The 13,972-nt window shown below is 47.6% G+C and overlaps 1 protein-coding gene across 2 annotated transcripts in view; it reads left to right on the forward strand.

Annotated features, from left to right (window-relative positions):
* The first annotated feature begins 1,494 nt into the window (after positions 1-1,494).
* The window catches only part of fam133b (family with sequence similarity 133 member B), a 68,404-nt gene continuing 55,926 nt past the window's right edge, over positions 1,495-13,972 (forward strand). For both annotated transcript variants that reach the window (XM_070880917.1, XM_070880918.1), the window contains exon 1: positions 1,495-1,628. In XM_070880917.1, the coding sequence (XP_070737018.1) occupies positions 1,605-1,628 (24 nt within the window). In that variant the 5' untranslated portion in view covers positions 1,495-1,604. The remainder of the gene's footprint in view (positions 1,629-13,972) is intronic.

The following is a 13,972-nucleotide window of genomic DNA, read 5'->3' on the forward strand; positions in this document are numbered from 1 at the left end:
CCCCACTCACTCGGTGCCCAGTCCCTTCTCCCCCCTCACTCGGTGCCCAGTCCTCTCTCCTACCCCCCTCCTCACTCGGTGCCCAGTCCCCTCTCCTTCCTCACTCGGTGCCCAGTCCCCTCTCCCCCCTCACTCGTTGCCCAGTCCCCTCTCCACACACCCCCCCGCCCCTCACTCGGTGCCCAGTCCCCTCTCCCCACGCACTCGGTGCCCAGTCCCCTCTCCCCCCTCACTGGGTGCCCAGTCCCTTCTCCCCACTCACTCAGTGCCCAGTCCCCTCTCTCCCCCTCCCTCGGTGCCCAGACCCTCTCTCCCCCTCCCTCACTCGGTGCCCAGTCCCCTCTTCCCCCCTCCTCACTCGATGCCCAGTCCCCTCTCCCCTCCCGGTGTCCTGTCCCGTCTACCTCCTCACTCAGTGGCCAGTCCCCTCTCCCCCTCCCCCCCCTCACTCAGTGCCCAGTCCCCTCTCTCTCACTCGGTGCCCAGTTCCCTCTCCACTCCCTCCTCACTCAGTGCCCAGTCTCCTCTCCCCCCCCCTCACTCGGTGCCCAGTCTCCTCTCCCCCCTCACTCGGTGCCCAGTCTCCTCTCCCCCCTCACTCGGTGCTCAGTCCCCTCTCCCTCCTCACTCAGTGCCCAGTCCCCTCTTCCCCCACTCGGTGCCCAGTCCCCTCTCCCCTCCCCCCCACTCGGTGCCCGGTCCCCTCTCCACCTCCTCCTCACTCGGTGCCCAGTCCCCTCTCCCCCCCCTCACTCGGTGCCCGGTCCCCTTTCCACACCCTCCTCACTCGGTGCTCAGTCCCCTCTTCCCCCCCTCCTCACTCAGTGCCCAATCCCCTCTCCCCCTCACTCGGTGCCCAGTCCCCTCTCCCTCCTCCTCACTCGATGCCCAGTCCCCTCTCCCCTCCCGGTGTCCTGTCCCCTCTACCTCCTCACTCAGTGGCCAGTCCCCTCTCCCCCCCTCACTCAGTGCCCAGTCCCCTCTCCCTCCTCACTCGGTGCCCAGTCCCCTCTCCCCCTCTCTCACTCGGTGCTCAGTCCCCTCTTCCCCCCCCCCTCACTCGGTGCCCAGTCCCCTCTTCCCCCCCCCTCCCTCACTCCTTGCCCAGTTCCCTCTCCACTCCCTCCTCACTCAGTGCCCAGTCCCCTCTCCCCCCTTCACTCAGTGCCCAGTCCCCTCTCTTCCCCCTCACTCAGTGCCCAGTCCCCTCTCCCCTCTCCCCCCTCACTCGGTGCCTAGTCTCCTCTCCCCCCTCAGTGCCCAGTTCCCTCTCCCCCACCTCCTCAATCGGTGCCCATTCCCCTCTCCCCCCACTCCTCATTCGGTGCCGAGTTCCCTCTCCCCCTCACTCGGTGCCCAGTCCTCTCTCCCCCCCGGGTCTCACAACGCGCCGCGCCGCGCCGCGCCGCGCCACAGAGGGTTTTAGAATTACAGGTTCGTCATTGGACGGCCGGGGCGCAAGCGCGTATTGGGGGCGGGCACTGCGCAGGCGCGGATTGGGGCGGGTGGTTCCCCTTTAAGGAGATGCGGCCAGTACGCGCACGCGCGGGAGAGGAAGCAGAGCTGGTTGTAAACGGAAGGGATCAGTTTGTGGGGGAGAAACCATGGGGAAACGGGACAACAGAGTGGTGAGTATCGGCCCGGAATCCAGGGACTCAGTCTTCCGGTCTGGCCTTTTGGGGCCTAAACCCGAACCTCGGATCAACGAGCTGGAGCCGGCCTCCGCGCTGTATTCTCAAAGGCCGGTGAAGGGAGTGCTGACCGACGGATAGTGTGGGCCCGGGAGGAGCCGTTCCTGCTGGAACCCGCCAGAGTAGTCAAGGGTAATGTGAGCCCTTTAAAGATAGATGTAGTAATACTGCAAATGCAAATAAGGAAATTGCAGACTTGTTGAATAATTACTTTGTTTCAGTCTGCAGTGTCTGGATTGTCCAATTAAAAGAGATTGAGTAGATTGGGCCTATACTGTCTGGAGTTTAGAAGAATAAGAGGTGAATTCGTTGAAACATGTATGATTCTGAGGGGGATTGACAGGGTAGATGCTGAGAGGTTGTTTCCCCAGGCTGGAGAGTCGAGAACTAGGGGCATAGTGTCAGGATAAGAGGTTGGCCATTTAAGACTGAGGGTCGTGAATCTTTAGAATTCTCTGTCCCAGAAGGCTGTGGAGGCTCAGTCATTGAGTATATTCAAGACAGATAGATTTTTGGATACTAAGGGAACCAAGGTATATAGGAATAGTGCGGGAAGGTGGAGTTGAGGTAGAAGACTCAAAGGACTGAATGGCCTACTCCTATTACTTATGTTCTTGCATTCACATTGGAGGAAGAGAATAATATACCTGACATTACAGGGAAACTAATAATGAATCAAGGACTGGCACTCAATAAAGTTAACATAAGAAAGAAAACTGCATTAGAAAAAATAATGGTGTTAAAGATTGAATTATTTGAGGAACTAACTAAATAGTGGACTGGGAAATGTCTATGGATGTAATTTATATGGACTACTAGAAGGCATATGATAAAGTTCCACATAAGAGACTGTTAAAATTAAGCTCATGGAATTGAAGGCAAATTGTTGACCGGCTTAGGGGATAATGGGTATGCACTCCATTTGGAAGGAAGTGACGAGGAGTGTTCCACAAGGCTCTGTGCTGGGGCCTCAATTATTCACTACATTAATAACTTCTATAATGCAATAGAGATTCATATGTCCAACTGTGGCAGATGGTTTTCAATGCAGTTAAGTGTGAGATCATTCATTTTGAACCAAAAAATGCATCAATCTGAGTATTATTTAAATGGTGAAAAGCTAGGAATAGTGGAGGTCCAAAGAGATTTGGGGGTCCATGTACACATCATTAAAAGGTAGTGGTCAGGTACAAAAAAAGAGTCAAAAGGCGAATACTGTAGAATGTTAGCCTTTATAACTAGAGGGTTAGAAAATAAATGGGAGGAAGTTTGGGACAGCTATATAAAGATCACATCTGGAGTACTTTATACAGTTCTGGGCACGGCAGTTTAGAAAGGATACGTTGGCCTTGGAAGGAGTGCAGCGCAGATTCAACAGGGCTGCAAGGGTTAGATTATGAGGCGAGATTGCATAAACTAGATTTGTATTGCCTGGTAATTTTTAAGATTTTGGAAGGAATAGATGGGATAGATAGAGAGAAGCCTTTTCCGCAAGTGGGGGAGTCTAGGACAAGGGACCATAACCTTAAAATCAGAGACAGGCCATTCAGGAGAGAAGATAGGAAACACTTTTTCACGCAAGGGGTGATAGAAGTGTGGAGCTCTCCCATAAAAAGCAGTTGATGCTAGTTCAGTTAATCATTTAAAATCTGAGATTGATAGATTTTTGCCTAGTAGTAGACAAGGGTATGAATGTAAATAGGGCTAAGGCGGGTGGATGGAGTTAGGACACTGATCACCCATAATCTCATTGAATGGCAAAACAGGCTTGAGGGGCTGAATGGCCTACTCCTGTTCTTATGTGTCTGGGCTGAATGAGCCCAGCTGTGGTTTTTTTAAATTCTCAAAAAGCACAATACTGTGGATTCTATGAATCTGAAACACCTGAAAACGCTTGAGTGCTCAGCAGATCAGGCAGCTTGTGGCGCGAACTAAAGGATATCACAGGTGAAGAGCATTGAAAAAGGAATAGAACAGGAGAAGAGTCCCACTTTCCCCCCATTCAACTCCCGCCTCTCCCCGCCCCGCCACCACCCCCCAGTTCCGCCTGCTGTCCCCCATTCAGCCTCTTTTTAAAAATGTTGCTCATCGGTTATATCTTCCCATTCTGATGTAGTCTCCACACCTGAAATGCCAACCTTTGTTCTCTGGGAAGATGCTGCCTGACCTGCTGACAGTTTCGCGAGTTTTCTAGTTTTGTTGTGTTTTTATTACATGGGGTTCTCACTGGATATGGGTGACATGTTTCACGAGTCTGTCCATTCTAGTGAAAGCTTAAAATCAAGACCCCGGTGACACTGATGGGTTTAGAATTAGTTGAAGTTGCTCAGATCTTGGTATGTGACTGGAGCAAAGCCACTGGGCAGGCTACATATATTTTATAAAATAAGCACATTTCATTTTGAAGTTCCAGTCTAGATGAGTAATCAGTAACACCCTGTTTCTGAGCTTTAAATTGAAATCCGTGATGTGGACAGTTTGGTTTCTTTTTTTAATTTGTTCTCGGGATGTGGTCGATGCTGGCAAGCAATGTTTCTTCTCAGGTGCGCGACCGAGCAGCAATTTGTAAGGTCCCACTCACTGAAATACACAGGCCGCACACAACAATGAGCTGGAGCAGGGGTGAAGGTGGCAAGGAGGTGATTTAGGGAAGGGGGGTGGGCGCTGACTGATGTAGTTTGTGTGCGCAAGAGAAGATCTGGAGGAAGTTGCGGGAGGATGAGACAGCAGGGCAGGGAAAGAACAACATGGATCCAGGTATTGCACAGGCCCACATCGTCAGCTCAGCCTGACCGACACAGACAAGTCACTAATATCCACTATGGACACAGTTACCAGTTAATTTTTTGTGTTTTTTTTTCCCTCCTTCCCCCATCCCTTTTTAAAATACAGCATTAGGATCGGGTCAGTATGTTTGCAGTGAGGATTGTCACTGCTGATTACTAAATGTCCAGCCCCTTTAATGGTCTAGATGTTTGTTTTTCTAAATTCAGAGAAAATAAGGTTATCAGGGCCTCTATAAAAAAAAAATCTTTATTTTTTTTTATTAAAAAGGGAAAAAAAAATAAAGTAATTGGTAGAAGTAGACAGGAGTTAAAGAGAATTTTTTTCTCCCAGTGGGTGATGGGTGTCTGGAACACACTGCCTGAAAATGTGGTAGTCGTATTTAAAAAGTACTTGAAGAGCTGTAAACTACAAGGCTACGGACCAAGTACTGGTTGGTCGTTTTTGGCCAGCAGATGCGATGGACTCAATGGCCTCCTTCTGTGCTGTAAATTTAATTTACTTTTTTGGCACCAAAAAAGTGAGGGAGCTGAAAGAGATTTGCATAAAATCCAAAATTTAAATAAAACAACATTGTCCATTGTACATTTCAAAACCGCGTGCATGCCTGATTGAGAGTTACATTTCACTGGGAGATAAATGGATTTTTACAGTTGTTTATGATCTAAGCCCAGACTTTCAAGGGATGTGTATCCTCCCTGCTCTTTCGCATCTACTCTCTTGAAAGTGCGAGCTCTTGTGTTGAAAAAGAGGAGCTTAACAGTCGAGGTGTGGAGAGGTACCGGTGAGCGGAGAGGTGGAGAGGTAGAATGTGACCGGTTGAGGGGAGAGGTGGAATGGGACCGTTGAGGGGAGAGGTGGAATGGGACCGTTGAGGGGAGAGGTGGAATGGGACCGCTGAGGGGAGAGGTGGAATGGGACCGCTGAGCGGAGAGGTGGAATGGGACCGCTGAGCGGAGAGGTGGAATGGGACCGCTGAGCGGAGAGGTGGAATGGGACCGCTGAGCGGAGAGGTGGAATGGGACCGCTGAGCGGAGAGGTAGAATGGGACCGCTGAGCGGAGAGGAAGAATGGGACCGTTGAGCGGAGAGGAGAGGTAGTTCGGAACGTGCGAGACTGGAAGTATAATGTGACCTATTAGGAGAGGTGGATTGTCAACCTTGACAGAATTTTCCATCACTGGAAAACAGAAAGACAGACTGGAGATATTTCCAGCATGATGTAACTGTAATTAATGTTGAATAAGTGTCAACTTTATTTACTTTCATTGTTATATATATGGTTTAAGTTGTCGTAAAATTTGCCCATGGACAAAGAAGTTGTGCTCAGAGGAGTTCGTGGATCACTCTGTACAAATAAAAATTACAGGGGACATTGCTGGCAAGGCCACATTTTTTGCCTGTATCTATCTGTCCTGAGAACGTGGTGGTGGACCTCTTTAACCACGGCAATCCTTGTAGTACTGGTGTTCCCATTGTGTTAGGTAGGGAGTTTAAGGATTCTGACCCAGTGATGATTAGCGAATGATGACGTAAGCCAAAGTCAGAATGTATGACTTTGAGGTGATGGTGTTGCCAGGACATTGCTACTCTTGACCTCGATGGCAGGGATTGCACAGGAAGGATATGCTGTTGAAGATACCACATTAAAGTTCGGGCAGAGTACTGTCAATACACACACTGCTGCATATCATGGAGCTGTATAAGGTCTGAAAATAAATTCTCCCACAACCAAATTTAATCTTGAATCTCCAAAGTCCAGGCTGACTGACAGCATCAAAAGCTTTGGTCAAGTCAACAAATGAAATAAATAGGTCTTGATTTTGCTTCCTGCATTTCGCCTGAATTTGGCAAGCAATGAAGATCATGTCCGTGGTTGATCGATTAGCGTTTAAGCCACATTGTGATTCCAGAAGTCTCCTTCCACTATATTCAGGAGCAAATGATCAAGAAGAATCTTACTCCGAATCCATCTAACTATAGATAGAAGTGAGATGCCCCGATAGTTACCAAAGTCAGACTGCTCTCCTTTGTTCTTGTACATCTTGATGATGGTTGCCACCTATAGATCCTGTGGGACCTGCTCTCCAAATTATACAGACGCTTAATAAGGGCTAAAACATCCCATCTTATTAATCAATTCAGGAATGTCATTCTTCATAGACTTTGTGGCAGCCTCTATTTCCCTGATGATCGCTGGAGCATCTAAGATGGTAAGGCTGAATGCGGTCCAATGCTCCCTTAACAGTAAACGACTCTGTTCAGCAACTCCTCAAAGTGCTGTACCTATCGCTGGCATATTACCTCTCGATCCGTATCCGTGATCCACCATCTCTGCTCTTTACTGATGTAATGGCATGCCTCCACGCTGCTCCCTGGACCACATGCTGCTCCTTTTATGGCCCCGACCAGTAGAGACGTGTGGCCCAGGGAACAGGTGTGGAGGCATGCCACTACAAGGTCCAGCACGAGTTGGTGCAAGAGGGCGACGGCAGCAAAGAGTGATGTCAGCAAGGTCCAAGTCGGTGATGCAGCAGGAGCAGCGAGAGACTGTGGAGGGATGTGATCGGGGCCCAGGGGAGGCGTGAGTTCAGGGCCAGGGACCCAGGAGCAGCACGGGGCCAGCCCACACTGTGATATGTGTGTGCACTAGGTCCGTGTAGCAGAGCAAGTCTCCAGTTGTCTTGGGTAATCCTTGCAACTGGACCAAGACCTAGCTCTGTCAAGCCCGTGTGGTGGCTGGTGTGCAACGGCCACCACGCTTTTAAAAAAAATCCACGCACCGGCATCTTCCACCCTTGAGGATGTAGTTCGGGTTCTTCATTCAAAACACCTGTGAACTCATCCTTTTTTTGGGGCGTGGAAGCAAGTCATCCTCTTTTCGAGGGACTGCCTGATGATGATGATGATGATGATGATCTTTACTGATACCATCACATCATTAGACAGCCTTCAATTCTGCAAGAAACTGTTTTGAGTGATGCCTTTTGACATATTTCTGCAACTCTGCTGCCATAGCTTCCTGCTATTTGGCAGTGTGTGATCTGCATTTTGTGGCAGTGGTCTGTAGAAGTAGCCTTCTTGGTCAACAAATAGATTCTGAAGCACTCTCCTATTTCTATCAAACAGAGGTCCGATGGATTTGTCATTCTCATTAAACCAATTTTTGTGGCATTTAGATATGCTTGATCGCCTAATATACTAGATTCCAGAGATCAATTAATTCAATTTCTTTGGTGGTTTTCCCACTACCACTCGGCAACTTGGCACCAACTATCAGGACAACTTTGAGTATCATTTGATGATTGGTCCAGCAGTCATTTTCTTTCTTGGCAAAGGTTACATAGAAACATCGAAAATAGGTGCAGGAATAGGCCATTCGGCCCTTCGAGCCTGCACCACCATTCATAGAAACATAGAAAATAGGTGCCGAAGTAGGCCATTCAGTAAGATCATGGCTGATCGTTCACCTCAGTATCCCTTTCCTGCTTTCTCGCCATACCCCTTGATCCCTTTGGCCATAAGGGCCATATCTAACTCCCTCTTGAATATATCCAATGAACTGGCATCAACAACTCTCTGCGGTAGGGAATTCCACAGGTTAACAACTCTCTGAGTGAAGAAGTTTCTCCTATCTCATTCCTAAATGGCTTACCTCTTATCCTTAGACTGTGTCCCCTGGTTCTGGAACTCCCCAACATCGGGAACATTCTTCCTGCATCTAACCTGTCCAGTCCTGTCAATTTTATATGTTTCTATGAGATCCTCTCTCATCCTTCTAAACTCCAGTGAATACAGGCCCAGTTGATCCAGTCTCTCCTCATATGTCAGTCCTGCCATCCCGGGAATCAGTCTGGTGAACCTTCGCTGCACTTCCTCAATAGCAAGATTAGGAGACCAAAACTGAACACAATATTCCAGGTGAGGCCTCACCAAGGCCCTGTACAACTACAGTAAGACCTCCCTGCTCCTATACTCAAATCCCCTAGCTATGAAGGCCAACATACCATTTGCCGCCTTCACCGCCTGCTGTACCTGCATGCCAACTTTCAATGACTGATGTACCATGACACCCAGGTCTAGTTGCACATCCCATTTTCCTAATCTGCCGCCATTCAGATAATATTCTTTCCCCCTCCTAATTAAATCCTTAGTCCTCCTCTGCTGAATTCTAAATTTCTCCCAGTCCTCAGGTTTGCTGCTTTTTCTGGCCAATTTATATGTCTCTTCCTTGGATTTAACACTTTCCCTAATTTCCCTTGTTAGCCACGGTTGAGCCGCCCTCCCTTTTTTATTCTTACGCCACACAGAGATGTACAGTTGTTGTAGTTCATCTATGTGATATTTAAATGTCTGCCATTGCCTATCCACCGTCAACCCTTTAAGTATCATTCTCCAGTCTATCCTAGCCAATTCATGTCTCATGCTGTCGAAGTTTCCTTTCTTTAAGTTCAGGACCCTAGTTTCTGAATTAACTGAATCAAAAACCTGTAGTGATGGATGAGTGTTGAAGTGACAGGCTTGGTGAGACTGGCATTCGTAGTCATAGACCTGCATGCAGGTGGCCCAGAACACAAGTCATTCAGTGCCGGATTTGAAGACAGAAGTATTGTTTGTTGTTCCCTGGGTGATTGAGCAACCCTTCTTGCAACCACACTACTCAACCCAAATGTGGAGGAGACTAGAAAAGTTGTCCTAGATATTGCCTGCCTCCACTAACCAGGTCAGATTACCATGTCTGGTAGATTACTCATTATGTGATCCAAATCAGCAACTGAGCAAGATTTTGACTACTAATTGTGGACTGTTTGTACTTTGTTGGACAATTTGCAAGCAGCTGACATAAGCAGGGGAGGACAGCATTGGTCGCTAGAGAGCTGGTTCAATGTGGGGTAGATTGGTTGGTGGGAGGCAGCTGACTAAGGCCGGTATAGGTTTTACATTCTTCTGGCGAGGACACTCGGTGCAGAACATTGCCTTGCTGGTGTTAGGTTTGCAAATTCGTAATTACATGGTTGCCATACTGGAGAGTTTATCTATGGGCATAAACAACCAGCTAGTGTATGTGCAACTGCGTCTGTCTCATGAATGATATACTCCCGTCATAAGTATTTACACACCCACCATAAGCCCAGAGAAGGAAAAGGAAGTTCTACAATGAACTTCATCACTGCAATCCCTGTTTTCAATAAGATAATCATTAAGAGAAACTTCAATGCATGCATAGGACGGGATGCTGCGACACGTTTAACAACAACAACTTTCATTTATATAGAGCCTTTAATATAGTAAAACGTCCCAAGCCATTTCATTGGAGCATTAACAAACAAAATTTTACACTGAACCACTTAAAGGAGATGTTAGGACAAGTGACCAAAAACTTGGTCAAAGAGGTAAGTTTTCAGGAGCGTTTTCAAGAAGAGAGGTGGAGAGGTTTAGAGAGGGAATTCTGGAGCTTAGGGCCTACGCAGCTGAAGACTCATCAGCCAACGTGGGGGCAATGAAAATCTGGGATGCCCAAGAGGTCAGAATTGGAGGATCTCTGATATCTCAGGGGGTTATAGGGCTGGAGGAGGTTACAGAGATAGGGAGGGGCGAGACCATGGAGAGATTTGAAAACAGGGATGATAGGTGAACAGGACTTGCTGCAAGTTAGGATTTGGGAAACAGAGTTTTGGAGGAGCTCATCTTATGGAGGATGGAAAATAGGAGGCTGGCGAGGAGAGCATTGGAATAGTGAAGTCTCGAGGCAACAAAGGTAGGGTCGGAGACGGGCGTGTTACGGAGGTGGAAGTAGGCAGTTTTGGTGATGGAGTGACTATATGATTGGAAGCTCAGCGCAGGGTCAAATAGGACAGCAAGGCTGCGAACAGTCTGGTTTTAGGTAGCCATGGGATTGGTGGTGTAAATAGAAATAGTTCCCCACTCCTCAATTTGTAAGTTAGGAGCGAACTGGTTATCTCAAGCGCTGTGTTTTGACAGCCAGAAAAGTAATGGCATCATGGATTCACTCAAAGTCCTGACAATGGGACCAATAGGCTATATCATTGTGTGTCAGAGAGATCTTCGCGATATCAGAATAACTGGTTGGCAGACAGGAAGCAGAGAGTCGGGATAAACAGGTCCTTTTCAGAATGGCAGGCAGTGACTAGTGGGGTGCCGCTGGGACCCCAGCTATTTACAATATACATTAATGATTTAGACGAAGGAATTGAATGTAATATCTCCAAGTTTGCAGATGACACTAAGCTGGGTGGCGGTGTGAGCTGTGAGGAGGATGCTAGGAAGCTGCAGGGGGACATGGAGAGGTTACGTGAATGGGCAAATGCATGGCAGATGCAGTATAATGTGGATAATTGTGAGGTTATCCACTTTGGTGGCAAAAACAGGAAGGCAGATTATTATCTGAATGGCAACAGATTAGTAAAAAGGGAGGTGCAACGAGACCTGGTTGCCTTGGTACATCAGTCATTGAAGGTAGGCATGCAGGTACAGCAGGCTGTAAAGAAAGCAAATGGCATGCTGGCCTTCATAGCGAGGGGATTTGAGTATAGGAGCAGGGAGGTCTTACTGCAGTTGTACAGGGCCTTGGTGAGACCACACCTTGAGTATTGTGTGCAGTTTTGGTCTCCTAATCTGAGGAAGGACATTCTTATTATTGAGGGAGTGCAGCGAAGGTTCACCAGACTGATTCCCGCAGGACTGACATATGAAGAAAGACTGGATTGACTTGGCTTATATTAACTGGAATTTAGAAGAATGAGAGGGGATCTCATAGAAACATATAGAAATCTGATGGGATTGGACAGGTTAGATGCAGGAAGAATGTTCCCGATGTTGGGGAAGTCCAGAACCAGGGGTCACAGTCTAAGGATAAGGGGGTAAGCCATTTAGGACCAAGATGAGGAGAATCTTCTTCACTCAAAGAATTGTGAACCTGTGGAATTCTCTACCACAGAAAGTTGTTGAGGCCAGTTCGTTAGATATATTCAAAAGGGAGTTAGATGTGGCCCTTAAGGCTAAAGAGATCAAGGGGTATGGAGAGAAAGCAGGAATGGGGTACTGAAGGAAGGTGGCTCAACCGTGGCTATCAAGGGAAATCAAGGATGGTATTAAAGCCAAGGAAGTGGCATACAAATTGGCCAGAAATAGCAGCGAACCCAGGTGAGTGGGAGAAATTTAGAACTCAGCAGAGGAGGACAAAGGGTTTGATTAGGGCAGGGAAAATGGAGTACGAGAAGAAGCTAGCAGGGAACATTAAGACGGATTGCAAAAGTTTCTATAGATATGTAAAGAGAAAAAGGTTAGTAAAGACAAACGTAGGTCCCCTGCAGTCAGAATCAGGGGAAGTCATAACGGGGAACAAAGAAATGGCAGACCAATTGAACAAGTACTTTGGTTCGGTATTCACTAAGGAGGACACAAACAACCTTCCGGATATAAAAAGGGTCAGAGGGTCCAGTAAGGAGGAGGAACTGAGGGAAATCCTTATTAGTCGGGAAATTGTGTTGGGGAAATTGATGGGATTGAATGCCGATAAATCCCCAGGGCCTGATGGACTGCATCCCAGAGTACTTAAGGAGGTGGCCTTGGAAATAGCAGATGCATTGACAGTCATTTTCCAACATTCCATTGACTCTGGATCAGTTCCTATCAAGTGGAGGGTAGCCAATGTAACCCCACTTTTTAAAAAAGAGAGAAAACAGGGAATTATAGACCGGTCAGCCTGACCTCAGTAGTGGGTAAAATGATGGAATCAATTATTAAGGATGTCATAGCAGCGGATTTGGTAAAAGGTGACATGATAGGTCCAAGTCAGCATGGATTTGTGAAAGGGAAATCATGCTTGACAAATCTTCTGGAATTTTTTGAGGATGTTTCCAGTAGAGTGGACAAGGGAGAACCAGTTGATGTGGTATATTTGGACTTTCAGAAGGCTTTCGACAGGGTCCCACACAAGAGATTAATGTGCAAAGTTAAAGCACATGGGATTGGGGGTAGTGTGCTGACATGAATTGAGAACTGGTTGTCAGACAGGAAGCAAAGATTAGGAGTAAATGGGTACTTTTCAGAATGGCAGGCAGTGACTAGTGAGGTACTGCAAGGTTCTATGCTGGGGCCCCAGCTGTTTACACTGTACATTAATGATTTAGACGAGGGGATTAAATGTAGAATCTCCAAATTTGCGGATGACACTAAGTTGGGTGGCAGTGTGAGCTGCGAGGAGGATGCTATGAGGCTGCAGAGTGACTTGGATAGGTTAGGTGAGTGGGCAAATGCATGGCAGATGAAGTATAATGTGGATAAATGTGAGGTTATCCACTTTGGTGATAAAAACAGAGAGACAGACTATTATCTGAATGGTGACAGATTAGGAAAAGGGAAGGTGCAACGAGACCTGGGTGTCATGGTACATCAGTCATTGAAGGTTGGCATGCAGGTACAGCAGGTGGTTAAGAAAGCAAATGGCATGTTGGCCTTCTTAGCGAGGGGATTTGAGTACAGGGGCAGGGAGGTGTTGCTACAGTTGTACAGGGCCTTGGTGAGGCCACACCTGGAGTATTGTGTACAGTTTTGGTCTCCTAACTTGAGGAAGGACATTCTTGCTATTGAGGGAGTGCAGCGAAGGTTCACCAGACTGATTCCCGGGATGGCGGGACTGACCTATCAAGAAAGACTGAATCAACTGGGCTTGTATTCACTGGAGTTCAGAAGAATGAGAGGGGACCTCATTGAAACGTTTAAAATTCTGATGGGTTTAGACAGGTTAGATGCAGGAAGAATGTTCCCAATGTTGGGGAAGTCCAGAACCAGGGGTCACAGTCTAAGGATAAGGGGTAAGCCATTTAGGACCGAGATGAGGAGAAACTTCTTCACCCAGAGAGTGGTGAACCTGTGGAATTCTCTACCACAGAAAGTTGTTGAGGCCAATTCACTAAATATATTCAAAAAGGAGTTAGATGAAGTCCTTACTACTAGGGGGATCAAGGGGTATGGTGAGAAAGCGGGAATGGGGTACTGAAGTTGCATGTTCAGCCATGAACTCATTGAATAGCGGTGCAGGCTAGAAGGGCCGAATGGCCTACTCCTGCACCTATTTTCTATGTTTACCACAAAGAGGTCCTCTGCCATCTCAGGTTATGCGACATTGCTGCTGCTTATTTCTCCATGGCATCTTTACTCGTTTTGACGTTCTCGTCATTGGCTACATGTGACATTTTATAGAGACGGCTGCGCCATCAACTATCCCACCACCCCACGATAAGTAACGTCGCCAGTTGGTCTACATCTGATTTGTTTAGCAAACCTGCTTATATCGCAGCTACCCGGCATATCTACAGAGCGTTCTGCACCTGCCACCCAGCGGGCTTGGTTAATTGTCGCTCCTTGGCCACAGAGAGCAGGTATGGCCATTGGTTGACTGTCCAAGCATCGTTGCAATCAGGGCAGTATCGAGGTTACCACCAAGCTGAAGGTTTTTAAGGCAGTTGTCCTTGC

The sequence above is a fragment of the Pristiophorus japonicus genome, chromosome 5 (genome assembly GCF_044704955.1).
Source record: "Pristiophorus japonicus isolate sPriJap1 chromosome 5, sPriJap1.hap1, whole genome shotgun sequence".
Taxonomy (NCBI): domain Eukaryota; kingdom Metazoa; phylum Chordata; class Chondrichthyes; family Pristiophoridae; genus Pristiophorus; species Pristiophorus japonicus.